The sequence below is a fragment of the Westerdykella ornata genome (genome assembly GCF_010094085.1).
Source record: "Westerdykella ornata strain CBS 379.55 unplaced genomic scaffold EI97scaffold_28, whole genome shotgun sequence".
Lineage (NCBI taxonomy): Eukaryota > Fungi > Ascomycota > Dothideomycetes > Pleosporales > Sporormiaceae > Westerdykella > Westerdykella ornata.
Window position 1 is genome coordinate 112,309 of NW_022986878.1, and position 15,463 is coordinate 127,771.

The 15,463-nt window shown below is 53.7% G+C and overlaps 5 protein-coding genes across 5 annotated transcripts; 2 read left to right on the forward strand and 3 right to left on the reverse strand.

Annotated features, from left to right (window-relative positions):
- Positions 1-60: 60 nt before the first annotated feature.
- EI97DRAFT_469698 (uncharacterized protein) lies at positions 61-4,325 on the forward strand (the record flags this gene model as incomplete). Its single annotated transcript, XM_033801723.1, has 2 exons — positions 61-157; positions 215-4,325. The coding sequence occupies 2 exons, from the start codon at positions 61-63 to the stop codon at positions 4,297-4,299; spliced, it is 4,182 nt and encodes a 1,393-aa protein (XP_033650838.1). The 3' UTR covers positions 4,300-4,325.
- A 3,823-nt stretch (positions 4,326-8,148) lies between these two features.
- Positions 8,149-9,179, reverse strand: EI97DRAFT_160778 (uncharacterized protein). The gene is made up of 2 exons (XM_033793339.1): positions 8,347-9,179; positions 8,149-8,291 (listed from the first exon to the last, which is right to left on the reverse strand). The coding sequence occupies exon 1, from the start codon at positions 9,055-9,057 to the stop codon at positions 8,368-8,370; it is 690 nt and encodes a 229-aa protein (XP_033650839.1). The 5' UTR covers positions 9,058-9,179; the 3' UTR covers positions 8,149-8,291; positions 8,347-8,367.
- An 854-nt stretch (positions 9,180-10,033) lies between these two features.
- Positions 10,034-11,015, reverse strand: EI97DRAFT_480943 (uncharacterized protein; the record flags this gene model as incomplete). The annotated part of the gene is made up of 1 exon (XM_033802036.1): positions 10,034-11,015. A coding segment is annotated over one exon (876 nt), but the record flags the coding sequence as incomplete, so codon positions are not given.
- A 443-nt stretch (positions 11,016-11,458) lies between these two features.
- Positions 11,459-12,007, reverse strand: EI97DRAFT_445042 (uncharacterized protein; the record flags this gene model as incomplete). Its single annotated transcript, XM_033799939.1, has 1 exon — positions 11,459-12,007. The coding sequence occupies one exon, from the start codon at positions 12,005-12,007 to the stop codon at positions 11,459-11,461; it is 549 nt and encodes a 182-aa protein (XP_033650841.1).
- A 240-nt stretch (positions 12,008-12,247) lies between these two features.
- Positions 12,248-13,909, forward strand: EI97DRAFT_160859 (uncharacterized protein). The gene is made up of 2 exons (XM_033793340.1): positions 12,248-12,825; positions 12,890-13,909. The coding sequence occupies exons 1-2, from the start codon at positions 12,429-12,431 to the stop codon at positions 13,741-13,743; spliced, it is 1,251 nt and encodes a 416-aa protein (XP_033650842.1). The 5' UTR covers positions 12,248-12,428; the 3' UTR covers positions 13,744-13,909.
- The last annotated feature ends 1,554 nt before the right edge of the window (positions 13,910-15,463 follow it).

The following is a 15,463-nucleotide window of genomic DNA, read 5'->3' on the forward strand; positions in this document are numbered from 1 at the left end:
CAACTACTTACAGTTTTGCCTTTGAACATAACCAGACGTTTCTTTATCACTTTCCTTTCAATGACTGCGGTCATTCAGATCCGAGAGACCGAATGCCTCGCAGAGGGCAAATGGCGGGTGATGCTGACTTGTGATTCGAGACTCATCAAATGCACACGTTTGTGACCCTCGAGGACACTCCATATCGATGAGACTCTTAACTCACCCCATCTAGTCACTGATCCCTTTTCCTTATCTGAGAAGGCCCGTCTGAAATGGATCCTGGAAGATTATCCAACCAAATTCCCGTTCGATCTCGACCGTGTCGAAGATATCATAGGCGAAATTCAACAATACGCAGAATCGATTGTAAAGCAGTTGAGTCTCAGAGAATTCGTCAAAGAAGCTTTGGTCTCATGCCAACCCTGCACAAATGTGCTGATTGAGATCGTCGAGTGTGCGACAAGCTCCGCCTTCCATAGCCTTCATTGGGAACTACTTGAACCTTGGCTTGACATCGCTGGTGCACAGTCCGTGGAAGTTCGCATTCTTGTTTCTCGGGTGGTCCTGAGCGCTCAAGACAATTATGCCAATGGCACGATCCAAAAACCATCGCCACGTGGCGACCAAGGCAAGTACGGCCCAAAGATCCAGAGGAAGTACAATATACTTCTTGTTATCTCGAGACCGCGGCAAAGGAGAGATGATATCGATCCCTTGCTCGGTGCGAAGGCTCTCAACGACATCATCTGTGAGTTGTTTTCTGGCTCGACAGACGCCCCTGTGAACCTAGAAATTGTAAGGCCAGGCTCATGGAAGGCCTTTGAGTCATATATCCGTGAACGGACGGAATCCTGGTGGCGCGCAGGAGGTCACGGAAGCTGGTTTGATGTCGTACACTTTGATGTGCACGGAGTTATTCACAACGGCTCTCCGGGTCTACTGTTTCTATCCGCCTCTGGCAAAACTCTCTTACGGTCCGCTGACCTGGTCGCGGAAGTACTTGTCCGACATATGGTGCCTTTCGTAGTCTTGCACGCTTGCGAGTCTGCGAAAGCTACGACACAACGAACGAACCTCGCCAAGATACTTGTCGAGCATGGAATCGTTCGGGTTGTAGCCATGTCTTATAAACTTACCGCTACTGCGGCTCAGATTTTTGTGCGCACCTTCTATCATCATCTCCTTGCCGGCACAGCAAAAAGTCCATTACCGGCTCTTCACGCTGCTCGTTCCGTGCTCTTTACCAATCAAGTACGAATCGGGAAGTTGGACCAAGAAGTGGTTTTGCCAGACTACCTCGTGCCGGTCATGTACGTCTCGGCGGATGATACCGCAGCACATGCATCCTCAGATGATGTCCTCTCCATGCCGTTGCCCCAGGTCAAACTACCCGAAGCTTCTCAGAGCTTCGGTATGTCTTTCGTGGACCCGAGATTGACACATGATGTTCTTGGGCGCGAACAAGACATTTTGGAGATGGAGTGGTTACTCCTTCGCGAAGGCCATCCGAACATTGCATCGATAACCGGTCCTGTGGGAGTGGGCAAAACCACGCTTGTCCAATTCCTGGGCAACTGGTGGAAGAAGACAAGGCTGGTATCAAACTTCAAGTATTGGTCGCTCAAACACCACGCTCCAACGACAGTCATCCGATACCTCCGTGCCTGGGATGCGAGTCGGCCGACGCACGACTCTCAGTACCCGCGTCTATTCATCATTGATGACATCGCTGCGGTGACTGGGACAGGCCTGGATGACGTCCAGAAGCACCACTTGACGGAAATCCTCACAAGGTACCGAAACCGCAGAGACCTCGTTATACTAGTGTCCCGTATCCCAGTGGATTGGTTACGGCTGGAAGACTATCAGGAGTATCAACTTAAAGGGCTCTCCAACTCGGATGCCCTCGCCCTCGCATCACGAATCCTGAACGAAATTGGTTGGGGATCCTTTCTGGAAGAGCGGGGAACACTCGACCAGATGGAATGCTTTGCCAGCCGCATGGACTTTAACCCACTTTCGATCGATTTCTTCCTTCGCGGATCCAAAGATCACGTGGATTGGATGCAACGGAGCGGCCTGGTCGCATCAGCCGAATTCACATGGGATCGTCCGGATAACATCCTACCAGATAACCCTGAGCGACTTTTACATTTCCTTTTGTTAGCGTGTGTGAACGATCTCCACGAGTCAGAGGGCCTGCCGCAGTGTCGCGAGTCGTTTGACTACATCAGAGCGCTATATGACGGTGACGATACCAGAGCACAGCTCGTCTTACTAAGTCTCTTACCGTTCTGTGGCATTTATTGCGAGGACTGGTACATGACGGCAAGACACTTTTGGATTACAAGACCAGGGAGTACGTGGACAGTGCCTGGGGAGCATTACTTCAGACAATTCGTCACAGAAAAGCTCCTGGGTCCCGGTTGGGCTGAGCACATCGGAAGCATTGCTACGGACGACGGTACACAGTACAGGTGCATCAGGATCCATCCCGTCTTCATCAATTCCTTGCGGCTCATGGTCATGCTCTCTCCTAACCTCAAGTCCCTGTCCGAAAAGCTATGGCTTCACTTTGTTGTCCATGAGACTACCTGGGCGTATCTTCGCACCGACTGGGCAAGATGGAGGGAATGGCGTAGACAGGTGCAGATGCGGGCAATAAGTCTGCTGACAGCTTGCACCTTGGGCTTCAATCTCGCAGTCCTGAATGATGGTCGCATTGTACAGCCCTACTACGTCCACATCATACTCAATCTTCTCTGGTTTACAGCCATTGGGAGTAGTACGCCAGCTCTGACGCCAGCCATGCTATCCTTGAAGATGGAACAGCTCCTCGATTTCGTAGAGAAGCGGCTTATCGCGGGCAAGAAGGATGTGTGCAATATCCACAACACGGACCACGTGGGAGCAAATATCGACGTGACGCTACGCACATGCGACGCACTCTCGAACCACTTTCATGAGAAGGCACATCAGAAATCTGCGGATATCTTAAAGAGGCTCGTGAAGCAGGTTGCCTTGGCCGCGAGACGCGACGAGAACTGGGACCACAACGAGCGCCGGTTCTCGCTTGCCAGGTGTTTGGCGACATTCAGTTACTGTTCCCTGCGACGGAATGAGTTCAAAAGAGCCAAAAAATTGGCCTCGTTGGCTCTCCGTTGCCATAAATCCGGAGTGTCCGCACAGGAGAGAGTACGCGGCATTGGACTTCGCATGAAATCGTACTACATACTCTGGATTGCTGCGATTTTTTCCGAGGGCAGCTCATCAACTGTAGAGTGGTACGCACAAGAGGCGAAGGCTGCCTTAGACGACCGGAATAAAATTACGGACGTTGACTTCGCGGACATTCGCCCACAACTTCAATTGGTAGAAGACCTAGATTGTGTTCTTAGCAGCGGGGACCAAGAGGTTCGCAAATACCTCTCCGAGACGCCGGAAGCAGCAAAGATCCGAAGAATAGTTGAGCAGGGAAACATTGATGCAGCAAAGACAGCTTTGTATAAGGGCATCGAGAAGGCCCAAAAGACAGGTAATACGACCGCAGAAGGAGCGTTTCACGCCGATCTTGCCGAAATCTGCATGATGTTAAAGGACTGGCTAGGCGCAAGCAAGCACATAGAACAGCTGTACCTTCTCTTCAAGATGAAGGATTGTGGTCCTTGGAGCGTTCCCCATCACTATGATCCCAGCGACATGTATGACCTCCTCTATCGCTACGCTCGGTATGGGAGTGTATTCCTCCGGCTTAGGATGTTTCTCCCAGCCATGCTATTTTGCTGGCGCGCTTTGGAAGCGGTCGGAGCCGTCGATGGACCCGATGGAGCTGAGTGTCCACTACCAAATGACCCTAACCTCTCTGTGGACTTTTCCATGACCATTCTTCGAGCTAATTTATGCATACTTGTCGGTCAACCTCGGAAGCTGATATCTCCCGAAGAATTCAACGCACTTGATGATCTTGGCCAGGAGCTCGTAACGTCCCAAGTGCAGAAGAATTGGCCAGAATTCGATCTAGTAGGCAAGGATATCGCAACGCGGCTACGCAGAGCATATGATGTCCTCGAGGCACCCGAGGTAGGAGGACCACCACCAAGCCAGCCCAAACCCCACGATGTCATCAGCCTTACCGCCATTGTGATGGATTTGAGCAGAGGAGAGAATGGCGAGCCGAAACTCGACTTGGGTTTCCGCGAACGCGGATTGGAGAGACAGACGGAATGGTATGACGAGGCTGACGATCCAGATCTAAATGCCGTCGAAGACCTCGTGGCGTTCTCAAGGGGAATAGTTAGGCCAGAGAATCCGCGATAGATGATAGGTGCCGAGGTCGGTTGCGATCTTGTAAATACAGTTATCCGAAGGGGCAGTCTAGGGGTTTGCGTGCGAATCAGTGTTTAAAATAATGTTTTTTCTTTTTCTTTTTGTCGATTCTACAGCTTTAGTGACCGCTGCCCTCTAGTACTAAACCATTATGCCTATATGTGAACATAAATACTCAGCCTTCCGGCCTTGTGTAGCCAGGCCTATGGGTTTAACAATGTTCCATAGCTCATCAGACCGGGGGGTTGGGGGGGAGGGGGGATGGGGGGGGCCGAGTAGAAGAAAAAGTGATACGTTGTGTCATGACCGCTAGCAGAGAGGGTGCAGGGTAGCTGATCCTCCTATAAGTTCGCGAATTTAGGGGAGATAAGCTAGCTGACAGGCACTAGTGCATGCCAACAGTGTCTATTTAAGTAGAATTGTTTGATGCGCTTGTTATGGTATAATTAACTATTGCACCAAGTGATTCGAGAACCCTAATTCTATTAGGTATCTTCCTACTGCAGCGGTGGCGGTTGCGATAGGCAATCATCACAGCAACGCGCAATCATGTCTGTCACCTCGGGACTAGACAGGACAATACTGCTTTGAATAGAAAGAGAACAGAAGTGTATAAGTTCAGATGTGTTTAATATTGTAGTTTTTTCGTTATCTTGAAGGGTCCCCACCTGCATGAATCGATTGGCGGACCCTACACACAAATCAAGTTCCAGTGGTAGGAGGGAAGAAGTACGGAACGGTTGCGAGCCAAACCGTTACTAGAGCGCACTTCCCAAGTTAAACAAAGAGTGATGATACCCAGTGAGATTCACGATACCCCAAGAAATGGTACGAGAAGTCCCCATGGCAAAGATTATTATGTATGGCACGGTGGGCATCTCATCGAGTTTACCGCTATCCCCAGTCTGCGATGTTATTTTCTCTCCCCGTTATCCAGCGAGATACTATGTTGTTCCAATGCAAGTGAGAGCCGCTTGCTACACGCAGCCGCATCTCTCTTGCAATCTTGCTCAAGTCCCAACTCAACCAGCGGACTACTAGAAACCATCCAAGACTCAAAGAGTACACCAAGATCCCGCAAATATCCATCGTCCCTGACTTCCACCTCCACACCGTTCCCTTCCTCAAGCCCTACAGCACCGCCGCCCATGGTGAATAGATTAACAAAAGGCAACCCAAAGCGGAACTCCGGGACACAAAGACAGCTTCCACTCATGCGAGCAAACCCCCGTGTACCTATGTATGTATATCTACCCAACGTGCCCGTCAAATACGAGTGGGAAAGGCACATCTCAAAAAGACAAAAATAGCAATCCCCTCCCCACACCAAAATATCATCTGCAGCAGAGCGCTAGGAGACAAGATCCGTCGGCCCACTATCCCCTTATCGACCGGATACTCGGATTCCGCCTACATGTATCTAGGTACATACATCCCATCTTCCTTTTAAGCTAGTTACATGCACCAGAATTCAGTTTGCGACTAATGCTACTGCATGCAAGAAGGACGCTCCACTACTGTAGGTACTACGAGCTCGCAGCATCGGACTTGTGGAGGAAAGAAGTCTAGTGTCGCAGTATGTCAGCTGCTCTGCATAGTACGAGCCTCGCATACGCACATCCATCGACTTCTAGAAAGGAAAACGAATCCTTCCTTGCACCACGCTAGACTTTTTACTTCTCAAGTCCCCTCCGCTAGCTACTCCCCCTACTGGAGCTAACCCATGGCTCGACCTGCACATATGCCATTTCCCCAGACTCCCAATATAAATCCCACTCCTCCAGGAACGCCATGCATAGATGCAAGACGCACACCCTATCTCGCATTGATACCCCCTCCCACCCTCCACAGCCCCAAATGCCATATGTACTTTCTCCCCTCCTCCTCTCCTCCGCATCACGGACCTGCGCACTCACCGGGAACCCGGCAACCCACATCCATGCGCCCGGCACGAGGGAACCCAACGTCATTCCAGCACAATTAAAGAGAAGCCAGAAACGAAGCCGCTAGTACACAGTAATCCGTATCGGCGACTAGTCACCCCAAAGTCATCCAATGCGATAGAGGGATTGTTATCGATTGCGAGCGGGTAGGGACGCTAGGTACAGCGAGGTTAGCGGTTAGGCTCGTCACCTCGTGTTCGCGGGCCGCAAGCCGCTACCAGAGTTTGTGTGTCTCTGTGCGGTTTAGTGTCGTTTTGTAGCCATGAACCGGAATACGATCTAGTACGGAGTATCGTTAGTCTAGTGAGGTTCAGCAAATATACCTTGATGGAGGCGAGGTGTTGAAATCATGATCGCATGTCGGGTTGGAAAAGTACGCGATGCATAATATGGCTGAGGACCCATTGATTCACAAAAAGTTACACCACTACTGTACTGTAGTGACGGGGTAGTGCGGGGATAGATCTTGGTTGTCTGCGCTAATCTGCGCAAAGCACGACTACGGCGCCAGACCTCAAAACCTAAACATAGACCTCAGTAGATGAACACGACCACACCACAACGATAAACCTCTCATGTGCCCATCGCCAGCCTCATTTTTCCCAGTCGTATCTACTTACGTGTAATATCTTGGACCACCTACCTGCAACGTCATCACATGGACCGATCTACACTGCATCTGCATGATAGATTGAAAACGCCCCGAGACCGGCCAATGTGTGGTAGCGAAGGCGTCGGCCGTCCAGATCACCTGCATGGAGGCGATCGGTCTCGTCCTCGTGCCAAAGACAGCCCGAGGTTGTATCGAGATGGCGGAGAGAGCCTTTGGGTGTATTATTGCGCCGGGCCTGCAGATTGGGGGTGGGCGCAACTGAGGTCGCATGTGCTGCTGGGTCGTCGTGCGAATCCGGCCCTGTTCGTTGATGGTGGCCTCACGCAAGGCGGCCTGATTACACCATGGGGGTTTGCAAATGTGCGGGGGGGTTTATTGGAGATGACCCGGTGATGGGAGGGCGAGATGCCGTCATACCTAAGAGTCCATCCATGCAAACTGGGCCTCTTCGGTCGATCTTCCGTCCATATCGACAGCGTGCCCAAGCCTACGAGCTGCAAACAGTTTCGACACAGCCTGTTGCATCAAGAGCCACACAGCCATGGGCCCAGATGCCATTACGAGAGATTGATTTTCCCCTCACCTGTTTATCTCATATGGAATCGGTCTCGAGTAGAGCACCGGGTCACCAGCTTGAAGGTGCATTGAGGTAACGCAGCCACGAGCCCGACATCCAGGTTGGGACTCTGAGGACTGCATGCCGAGAGCATGAAGAGTGGGCGATGCCCGCCAAAGTAGTCGTGGTTCACCTCGTCTGGAGCGACATCAAGCCTATGCGTTGCGCAATGTCCACCGTGCAGTAGCAACGGAGCGGTAAGTGAAGCCTAGCACAGGATGAGGTTGGACTGGCCGACCTCCGGATTCTAGAATGCGGCTTCGTATAGAAGTGAGGGTGAGGATGCGAAAGGCACCCAGCCAAGGCGAGGCTGCAGAGCGATAGAACACTTGAGGTCACACTCGTGGTGTTGTTCGAAGAAATTGGGTTGCATCGATGGGATATTGTTCCGGGGCCAGCTTGTGCAGCTCACAATGCTGGAAATGCAGCACATCAATCCGGAAAATCGCCCGCATCGTGATGAGCAGAACAAGATGCTGTTATTGGAGAGATATTGTAGCTGCATGAGCGACTGTTTTCAAGTGCACCCACCGTCGATCAGGGATCGCCGTTGACTAGTTTCCGTTGGATCAGCTACCGTGCTGTCCATAATTAGCATGCCAATCTCGAAAAGAAAGAGAAACGTCCTGTTGAACCAAACAGCAGCCTCCGAGATATGTGTCAAGATTGCAAGGCAATCTTGTACGACAGTGCCAAGTTTTGAGCTGCAGCTCTTCACATGTTCGACAGTAAATGCAGAGTAAATGAACTCGCCTCGAGTAGGTGCTTGTCTAGGGCGAACTGGTCGAAAAAAACTGGTCGCAATCTGCGTCTGCCTTCATTAATCTCCAACGTAAATGTGCGTCATATGAAACGAGGGTGCCCACAGTTCATAACCTCTCTCATCTTCAGGGCGGGCTAGTGGAGCGTGAGCAGGGAGGGAGGCATATACTCTGTACGTACTGTACAGTACTGTGGTATATGCTGTGTACGGAATCCGAAGGCCTGCAACAACTCAATCTTGGAGATGCGGACAGAGTGGCATCGGGCTCATCTGGAACATGGCTCTGATCAGTGATGAAGGCTGCCAGGCGGTGTTTGGGGGTGACTGAGCAGCCCCATGGATCTACGTCAGCAACGGGTGATTTCCTGGTGTGCCGTGGTGCCGTGGCCGGAGGAGATGCTGGAAGGGGAGAGGCAGGGATAGGCCTCGTAAATTGCAGACCTGGTCCATGCCGTCGGTCACTTTGAGAATCCCAGTCTGACGCCTTAATCTGTTTCGGGGTTGGGGTGACATTGCTTTGGGAAGGAGCTGGCCTGCGTCGTTCGGCCGAAATCCGAGACCCCTTGGTGTTGGAATTGGTTGGACTTTTGAAATACCTATATTTTATTGATTTCCATAGCTGCAATGTCATATAGCACCGAAAACCGCAGTCGTGCATGAGACAGAGTCGGCGTCTGCATGGGTGACGAGCGATCGTCAAAGCTCGGCTTATCAACGTCTTCGGAGTTTCAGAGGGAGAGAGACTGGAAATCCTCCTGATGACCGAAGGACAGAGACGAGAGAATACTGACCGCCTTGTTCCTGCGATGTGCATACAGTACTGTGTACTATGAAGGCGGCATATGAGCTTGGGTCGGACGCGGGGGAAACAACTGCCCGGCAACCGGTAGCGGATAACAAAGTGCCAGGACACTCGCGTGCGGAAGGATTAGTCGATACGATGCAACGTGGGCAGCAGGCGAAGCAGTGACGGACATGGAACTGGAAACATCGAGGCCATGGAATCGCTGATGCTGCTTCCAACAACCACGCTCTTCCCTCCAAGCGAGCCATGCAATAATGATACGAGCCGGGTGTCGTCGCAGATCATGGCTAAGTTATTGGCATTTGCAGCCAATTGTCGTGCGCGCATTAAAAGGATCCCTTTGCCGAAAACGGGCTGATGCAGGGTGTATTGGAGAGATTAACCGGCGACGACAGCAGAACAGAGCACCGGCTGACGATGTTCGGTGGGTGCTGACAGCCTCGTGAGACCCAGGAAAGATGCAGTCAGACTTGGCCTCTAAACGGTCGGTTTATAAGTAATATAAGCTGCCAGCATCTTGTCTGGAACCTGGAATTCAGGATTTCCAATCCTTGTCGTGGTCCCAAGTCGGCGACGACGTCTCTCTCTCTCTGGAGCCAGGAGAGAGCCCCAAGGCATGCATCGTATCATGATGATGCCGCAAATGCCGCTTGGTAGCTACAGAGCCAAAGCAGAGCAGAGGCTCCAGTTCCAGTGCCGACTGACGATCGGCGACCTCTCCCAGCACAGTTTGAGCCGTGAGTCGACTGAGTCGTGAATGGCCAGCCTCGGTACGCGGTATCCCCTGCTTCGTTCGCCGCCGCTCTGACCACGACGTGGCCTCGAGGAGAGTCTCCCGGGAGATCATGCGCATGGTTTCATGCACTCGCAAAATGTCCGTTGGGTCGGGATTCATTCATCGACACGCTGAGAGCCGTCAGTTGGCCCTCGCCATGAGCCGTGTACACAGTATGGGAGGAACATCATCATGTACTCCGTACTCTTATTACTGCCTGGAGGCACTTTCTCGGGGGCTCTCAGTTTTGGAGGGCGCATCACCAGAAAGCCGCCCATGTTGATTATTTCCCGGAACGATGGCGGTTCCACGAAGGTCATCTCCGCAGCGGCCGCACGATCCCGGGGTGCTGGGACTTTTGGAAAATGGCACCAACCACGAAGCCGCCCTTGCCGAGGAGGATTTCCCGATTGCCCCTTGACGCCCCTGGTTGCTCATCCTCAAGGGCATGTGTTGCCGCCCTTGCCTTGCAGCACGCTGCAACAGACTGGAGGAAGCTGTGTGTTGTACTCGGGGAAACGCGGCGTTGCAGACACGTGGGAGTTGGGTAACACGAAGCGTGTCTGGTGCAGCAGCGACAAGTTGAGATGCAGCAACGCCTGGCCCATGATTGGCTGCCATGGCGCAAAAGCCAGAGGATGGGGATTCCGCAGAGATGAGATGAGGATTCACAAACGCGTGGAGCTTGGCTTGTTGGGTTTGGATCGACCAGGCTGCCGTCTGTGAGCGATCCATGGATCCTCGATAGCGAACGGGGGATCAAACAAGCCACGGCGACAACGAAGTGCACCCGTTGCGGGCCCGTGCAAATGAGCTTTCGTTTGGGCGTCGAGGATGCACAGGAGGCACAGGATGCAGCCGCCTTTTCCGCGATTCCCGTCACGAGGTGGGAGGTGGGCGTCAGGCTCTGGAAGGGGAGAAGAAGGGAAGAGGGCAGAAGGGACAGCATCACACAAAGACCACGACGAGAACCAAGCAGAAGGAAGGATGGGAAGATGTCCACAGTTTTGGAAGTCGCCATGGCGGTGTCGGAACTTCTTCCGAAGCGACGAGTCATGGAGGTAGGTAGGAGCCAGCGAGCACGAGCTGTCGAGACACAACGGCTGGGGAGTTCTGAGGGAACACAGGAACGCGACAAGGCAAGAGCTGCACACGATAGCGATGCGGGGCCGCCGTTTAGCAGGACCCTGAGGGAGAAGCTTTGGAAAGGGGGAGGAATCTTCGCCGTTGTCGATGCAGTGTTTTTGAAGGATTAATATCCTTAGGGCCTGGTTTGTTGGGTGCTGTGTTCTGCGGATTATTGTTTCTTCCTGTGTGCTGCCCCGCCATGGCTGACCGCTCTTTTCCAAGAGAGATGAGAGGGACGGCCGAGGGTGGAGGGCCTGCAAGCTGCAAGGGTGGACGGCTGTTTCGTCTCTCACTCGGCTGTTCTTCTCTCAAAGACTGCCATCCGTCGCACTCTCTGGTGGGAATGAATGGAAATGTTTCCCTTGACAGCTCCAGGACGCCCACCTGCTGCGCTGACAAGCAGCAGGCGGGCTGCATCGCCACCTCCCTCGTCGCAGGACAGGAGCTTTGCGAGTTTATGAGCTGGACACACTCACTGCACGGGGCGTGGTGGTGCACGCGTCATCTTCATTTATCCGCTGGTTGTCGTCGTGGTTGCGTCGATGGCCTGCCTCTCTTTCTCCTGCCCTCCCTTGCAGCCTCGTGCGCGCGCCGTCTGATCTGCCATGCATCCAGGCCCTGTCCTGGGAATCCGTCGAACCAATCTGCGCCCCTGCTCCCTGCATGTTGCTCCAAGAGCGAAGAGCCAAGAGCGAAGAGAGCGGACGTTCCCAAAAGCGACTCCATCGCCGATGCGGCAGGGAGAGACCCTAGCTGCTGTCCCGCCCCCTGGCTCGACCTGCATGACCGTTCATCTGCTCTAAACCCTTTGTGGTAGCTCTGGCGGGCTTGAAAAGAAACGGTCCACCTTGCTGCTTCACCCACGCTACTGGCGACGGCATGGACGCCACGGCTCTCTTCCCCCACAACCCTTGAAAGCCACACAACCAGCAGGAAAAAAAATAGACCCGCCCACGACTCGTCGACCTGCTTGAGCCGTCCCCACTCCCACTCCCACTGCTTCCACTCCCTTTCCCGCTCCCCTGTCGTTCGGGGGTTGCTGGTGCCCACACCCATGCTGGTGGGCCGCCGCCGACGGGCCACGAGAGAGTGTCGTCTTGTCCCTAGGGTGTGAGAGAGGGAGCGTGCTGCGTCCCTCTTCCCTCCCACCCTTTTTTTAATTGTGAACTCTCAACCACGCCAGCCGCCCGCCTCTGGCTGCCCCCTTCATATCACAGTACTTGAACGCTCCGAGGCCCGGCGCCTTCGTCCTGCTGGTCTCGCTCTCGCCCGCTGCCACACCATCGAACCCAACTAACTCACGACGCCGACGTCCCGGCACATTTCTCCCTCCCCCTCCCTCTCCGTCATCATTACAGCCCTTTTTTTATTGCTCCCATTTCTTGTCCCACTCCTTGCCCTAGTTCCAAGAGAAATCTCCCTCCATCTCCCCTCCGTCAACGCCGAGCCACTGTCGTGACCCGTCCACCACCATTCCATGGCCATGCATCTGGCTAGTATGGTACACGGCAGCGGGAGGGAATCCGAGGTGCACGACCAACACCGTCCGCTGCACCACCAACTGCACCAGCAACCACAACAAACACATCAACAACCACAACAGCAGCAGCAGCAGCAGCAACCTCTCCAACACCAACCCGCCTACTACCCCCAGCACCCTCAACAACCACATCAACAACAGCGGCGAGCCTACGGACCGCACTCGACTGCTGCACCTAGCCCTTGTCCCTCACATCACAACGGCCCCGGGTACCACTATCAGCGTCCTCCTCAGTCGCCTCCCTCGCCTCCCGTGGAGGAGCAGAAGCCCTCGCTTCCCTCCATCTCGAGTCTGCTCACCATTGCAAACTCCGAGAGAGCCAACTCTGAAACAGGTAGGTCCCCATTCCCCACACTCGCTCCTTCCTTCCTGCCCACGTACTAATTTCCCCGTCCTAGCCGGCCACAGCCCTAGGTCGCAGCAACACCCGTCTCCCCATCTTCGTGAGCAACACAATAGTTCCCACCAGCTCCAGCTCCAGCACCAGCAGCAAGCGGGAGGCGCACGTCACCGTTCGCCGCCCTGTCCACCATCAGACCTCCGTCCTGACCAGGCCTCCCACGCCTTCGGTTCCTCAATCGTCGGCAATCCCAAGATGACGATGCCTCCCACGCCGCCTCTGCACGCCGACCCGGCCGTTGATGGCAACCAGTCTCCTTCAGTCGCTTCAACCCATTCTGCTAGTCCTTACTATCTCGGCCAGTCGATGAACAACATGGAGCCTCACCACCAGCGCCAGCACACTGCACCCGCGTCTGCCGTCCACCGCCAGCCCGACCCCTACCAACCTTCCACGTCTCCTTATCAGAATTCTCCCTACGCTCAGTCCCCCTATGCCTCTTCTCCTGGCCCCGTATCCTCAGGCTCTTATTATGCGCCCGACGCTCATTACGGCAACGTCGGCATGTACGCTCAGCGGCCCCTGCCATCCGCCTTTGACCCTCACGCCATGCCCATCCATTCCCAGCTACCTCCAGCCAATGGTTCCAACGTTTGGCAGCACCACCACTACATTAGTACCTCCAACCAGTCCGCCTACTCCCCATCTCAAGACCGCTACATCTGCCCCACCTGCAACAAGGCCTTCTCGCGCCCGAGTAGCTTGCGCATTCACAGCCACAGCCATACGGGCGAGAAGCCGTACAAGTGCCAGCAACCGGGATGTGGAAAGGCATTCAGCGTGCGCAGCAATATGAAACGTCACGAACGGGGTTGTCACGCGTCATCAACTGCCACCGCCACCACCTCGTAACCCAACACAGCCTACACCTGGCATCTTCCACTTACCAGCTCTCTCCCTGCGAATCTTTCTGCATTTAGAAGCAGCGGCGGTCGTCATCACTTCTGTCAGCATCCATTTTGCCGAGCGTGATACCATTTCTATAGCGTGTCGCTTTCCTTTGGGCGTTCATAGTCTGCATTTGCATCGGCGTTCAGTTTTCAAAGTTTCGCTTTTGCTCGGCTTCGTTACAGCAGCAGTTCCATTCGCTTCCTCCTGTTTTATTGAGCTATTTCGATCTGCCGCATTCGTTTCTACAGCGTGGAGAGCATGCGCTCGCTACTCGGTTCCGATCACCAAGGGTGTCACCTGTCATCCATCTCCATTGTATCATAGCGACCTGCGCTTAAGCATACAAATGCTTTAAGAACGCGCAACCAAAACAGACCAATAAACATCTGGACCTTCCTACTATTTGCCTTTCCGCAGGTTTCAGCATTGTCGATATGTACATATTGCGGAGAGGGATTCCTGCATGAACTCCCGCCTCGCATCAGGTCCGAGCTGCAAACTGAAGAGACCGAACGCATGAGACAGGGTATGCTTGCTCGATTTTGTCCCCGAGGAAACTGTCATCGCAGGCTCATCCATGCAACTAGTCTTTGTCGCCCTACGCTACGGATTCTACTCGACTGCGCAACACTCGCCCTGGGAGCTCAGGGGCCCGTCACCAATCCAACCTAAGCCCACGTGCGCTGTGAATGAGCGCCTCGGGATGGTGACTTGTTGACAGGAAATGTATTGAGTGCTCGCTTGGTCTGGCCACGTCCCTATTTGCAGCAACAGGAAACTCTCCAAAGCCGTGCAAAGTGAGCGCCGCTGTCACGCGGAGAATGCTAATAAATCACGCTGACGAGCATAGGCAGTTGACATGGTGCTAGGCGTCGTCGATCAGTTGAGCTTACATCTCCTAACAGCCACTCATGTCTGGAAGAGATGTCAGCCATGGACCTTGATCCTGGTCTGCAATCAATCTGTCGGTTGCGTTTCAGATTCATTTCTCCGAGCCTCGCAATTCGGGGTTCGTGGACCATCGCGATTCGACGTTCAGGGTCCCCCGGGCGTCATCAAATGTTGTTCAGATATGAAGCACCCTTCTTCTCGCCGCGAGTCTTGTCCACGTTCAAGGCTGGAAGAGAAGCAGCATAGTTGGGCCGCAGCACGGTGCAAGGAAACTCCGCCCCCGCCCTCTCCCGCAGGCGAACGGACACATAACAGGAGTACCTAGGTACACCGTAATATGGAGCTCCTGGACCTCACAATATTCGCTCCTACTCGCCAGGCTCACATTAGTGCGCGACAGATCCTCCCTACTTTGGTGCAATACAAGTAGTTTCAGGAGCTGTTCATAAAAAGGCGGTCCCTCAACAAGGTTTTGTCTAGGCGTCTGCCCGAAAACTCAAAGTCACTCGGTAGTCACTTCACCATGTTTTTCTTCATCAGATGTGCTCCAGAGAAACGTCCCCCTCACGCATCATATCAGTGCGCCAGACGGCACGGCAGATGACAAGGCGCACTCGATGGCTGTAAAGTTTGCGCCGTGGCTTTTTACTCTTTCCAAGGATCCCCTTTGTTGCCTGCTGCTGATCATGATCAGCGACGTCCCGTGTCCCTCTCCCGAAGCTGGCGCAGCACATCATTTTGGTGTTGTGCGCTAGCGCGACCGTCGGGTGGTTCCAAACTCTAACCATCT

Coding starts and splice junctions, on each gene's coding strand:
- EI97DRAFT_160778 (XM_033793339.1), bottom strand. CDS start 9,057: ATGCACATCGCAGGAACAAGGCGGTCAGTATTCTCTCGTCTCTGTCCT.
- EI97DRAFT_160859 (XM_033793340.1), top strand. CDS start 12,429: ATGGCCATGCATCTGGCTAGTATGGTACACGGCAGCGGGAGGGAATCC. Junction 12,826..12,889: donor GAGAGCCAACTCTGAAACAG/GTAGGTCCCCAT, acceptor TCCCCGTCCTAG/CCGGCCACAGCCCTAGGTCG.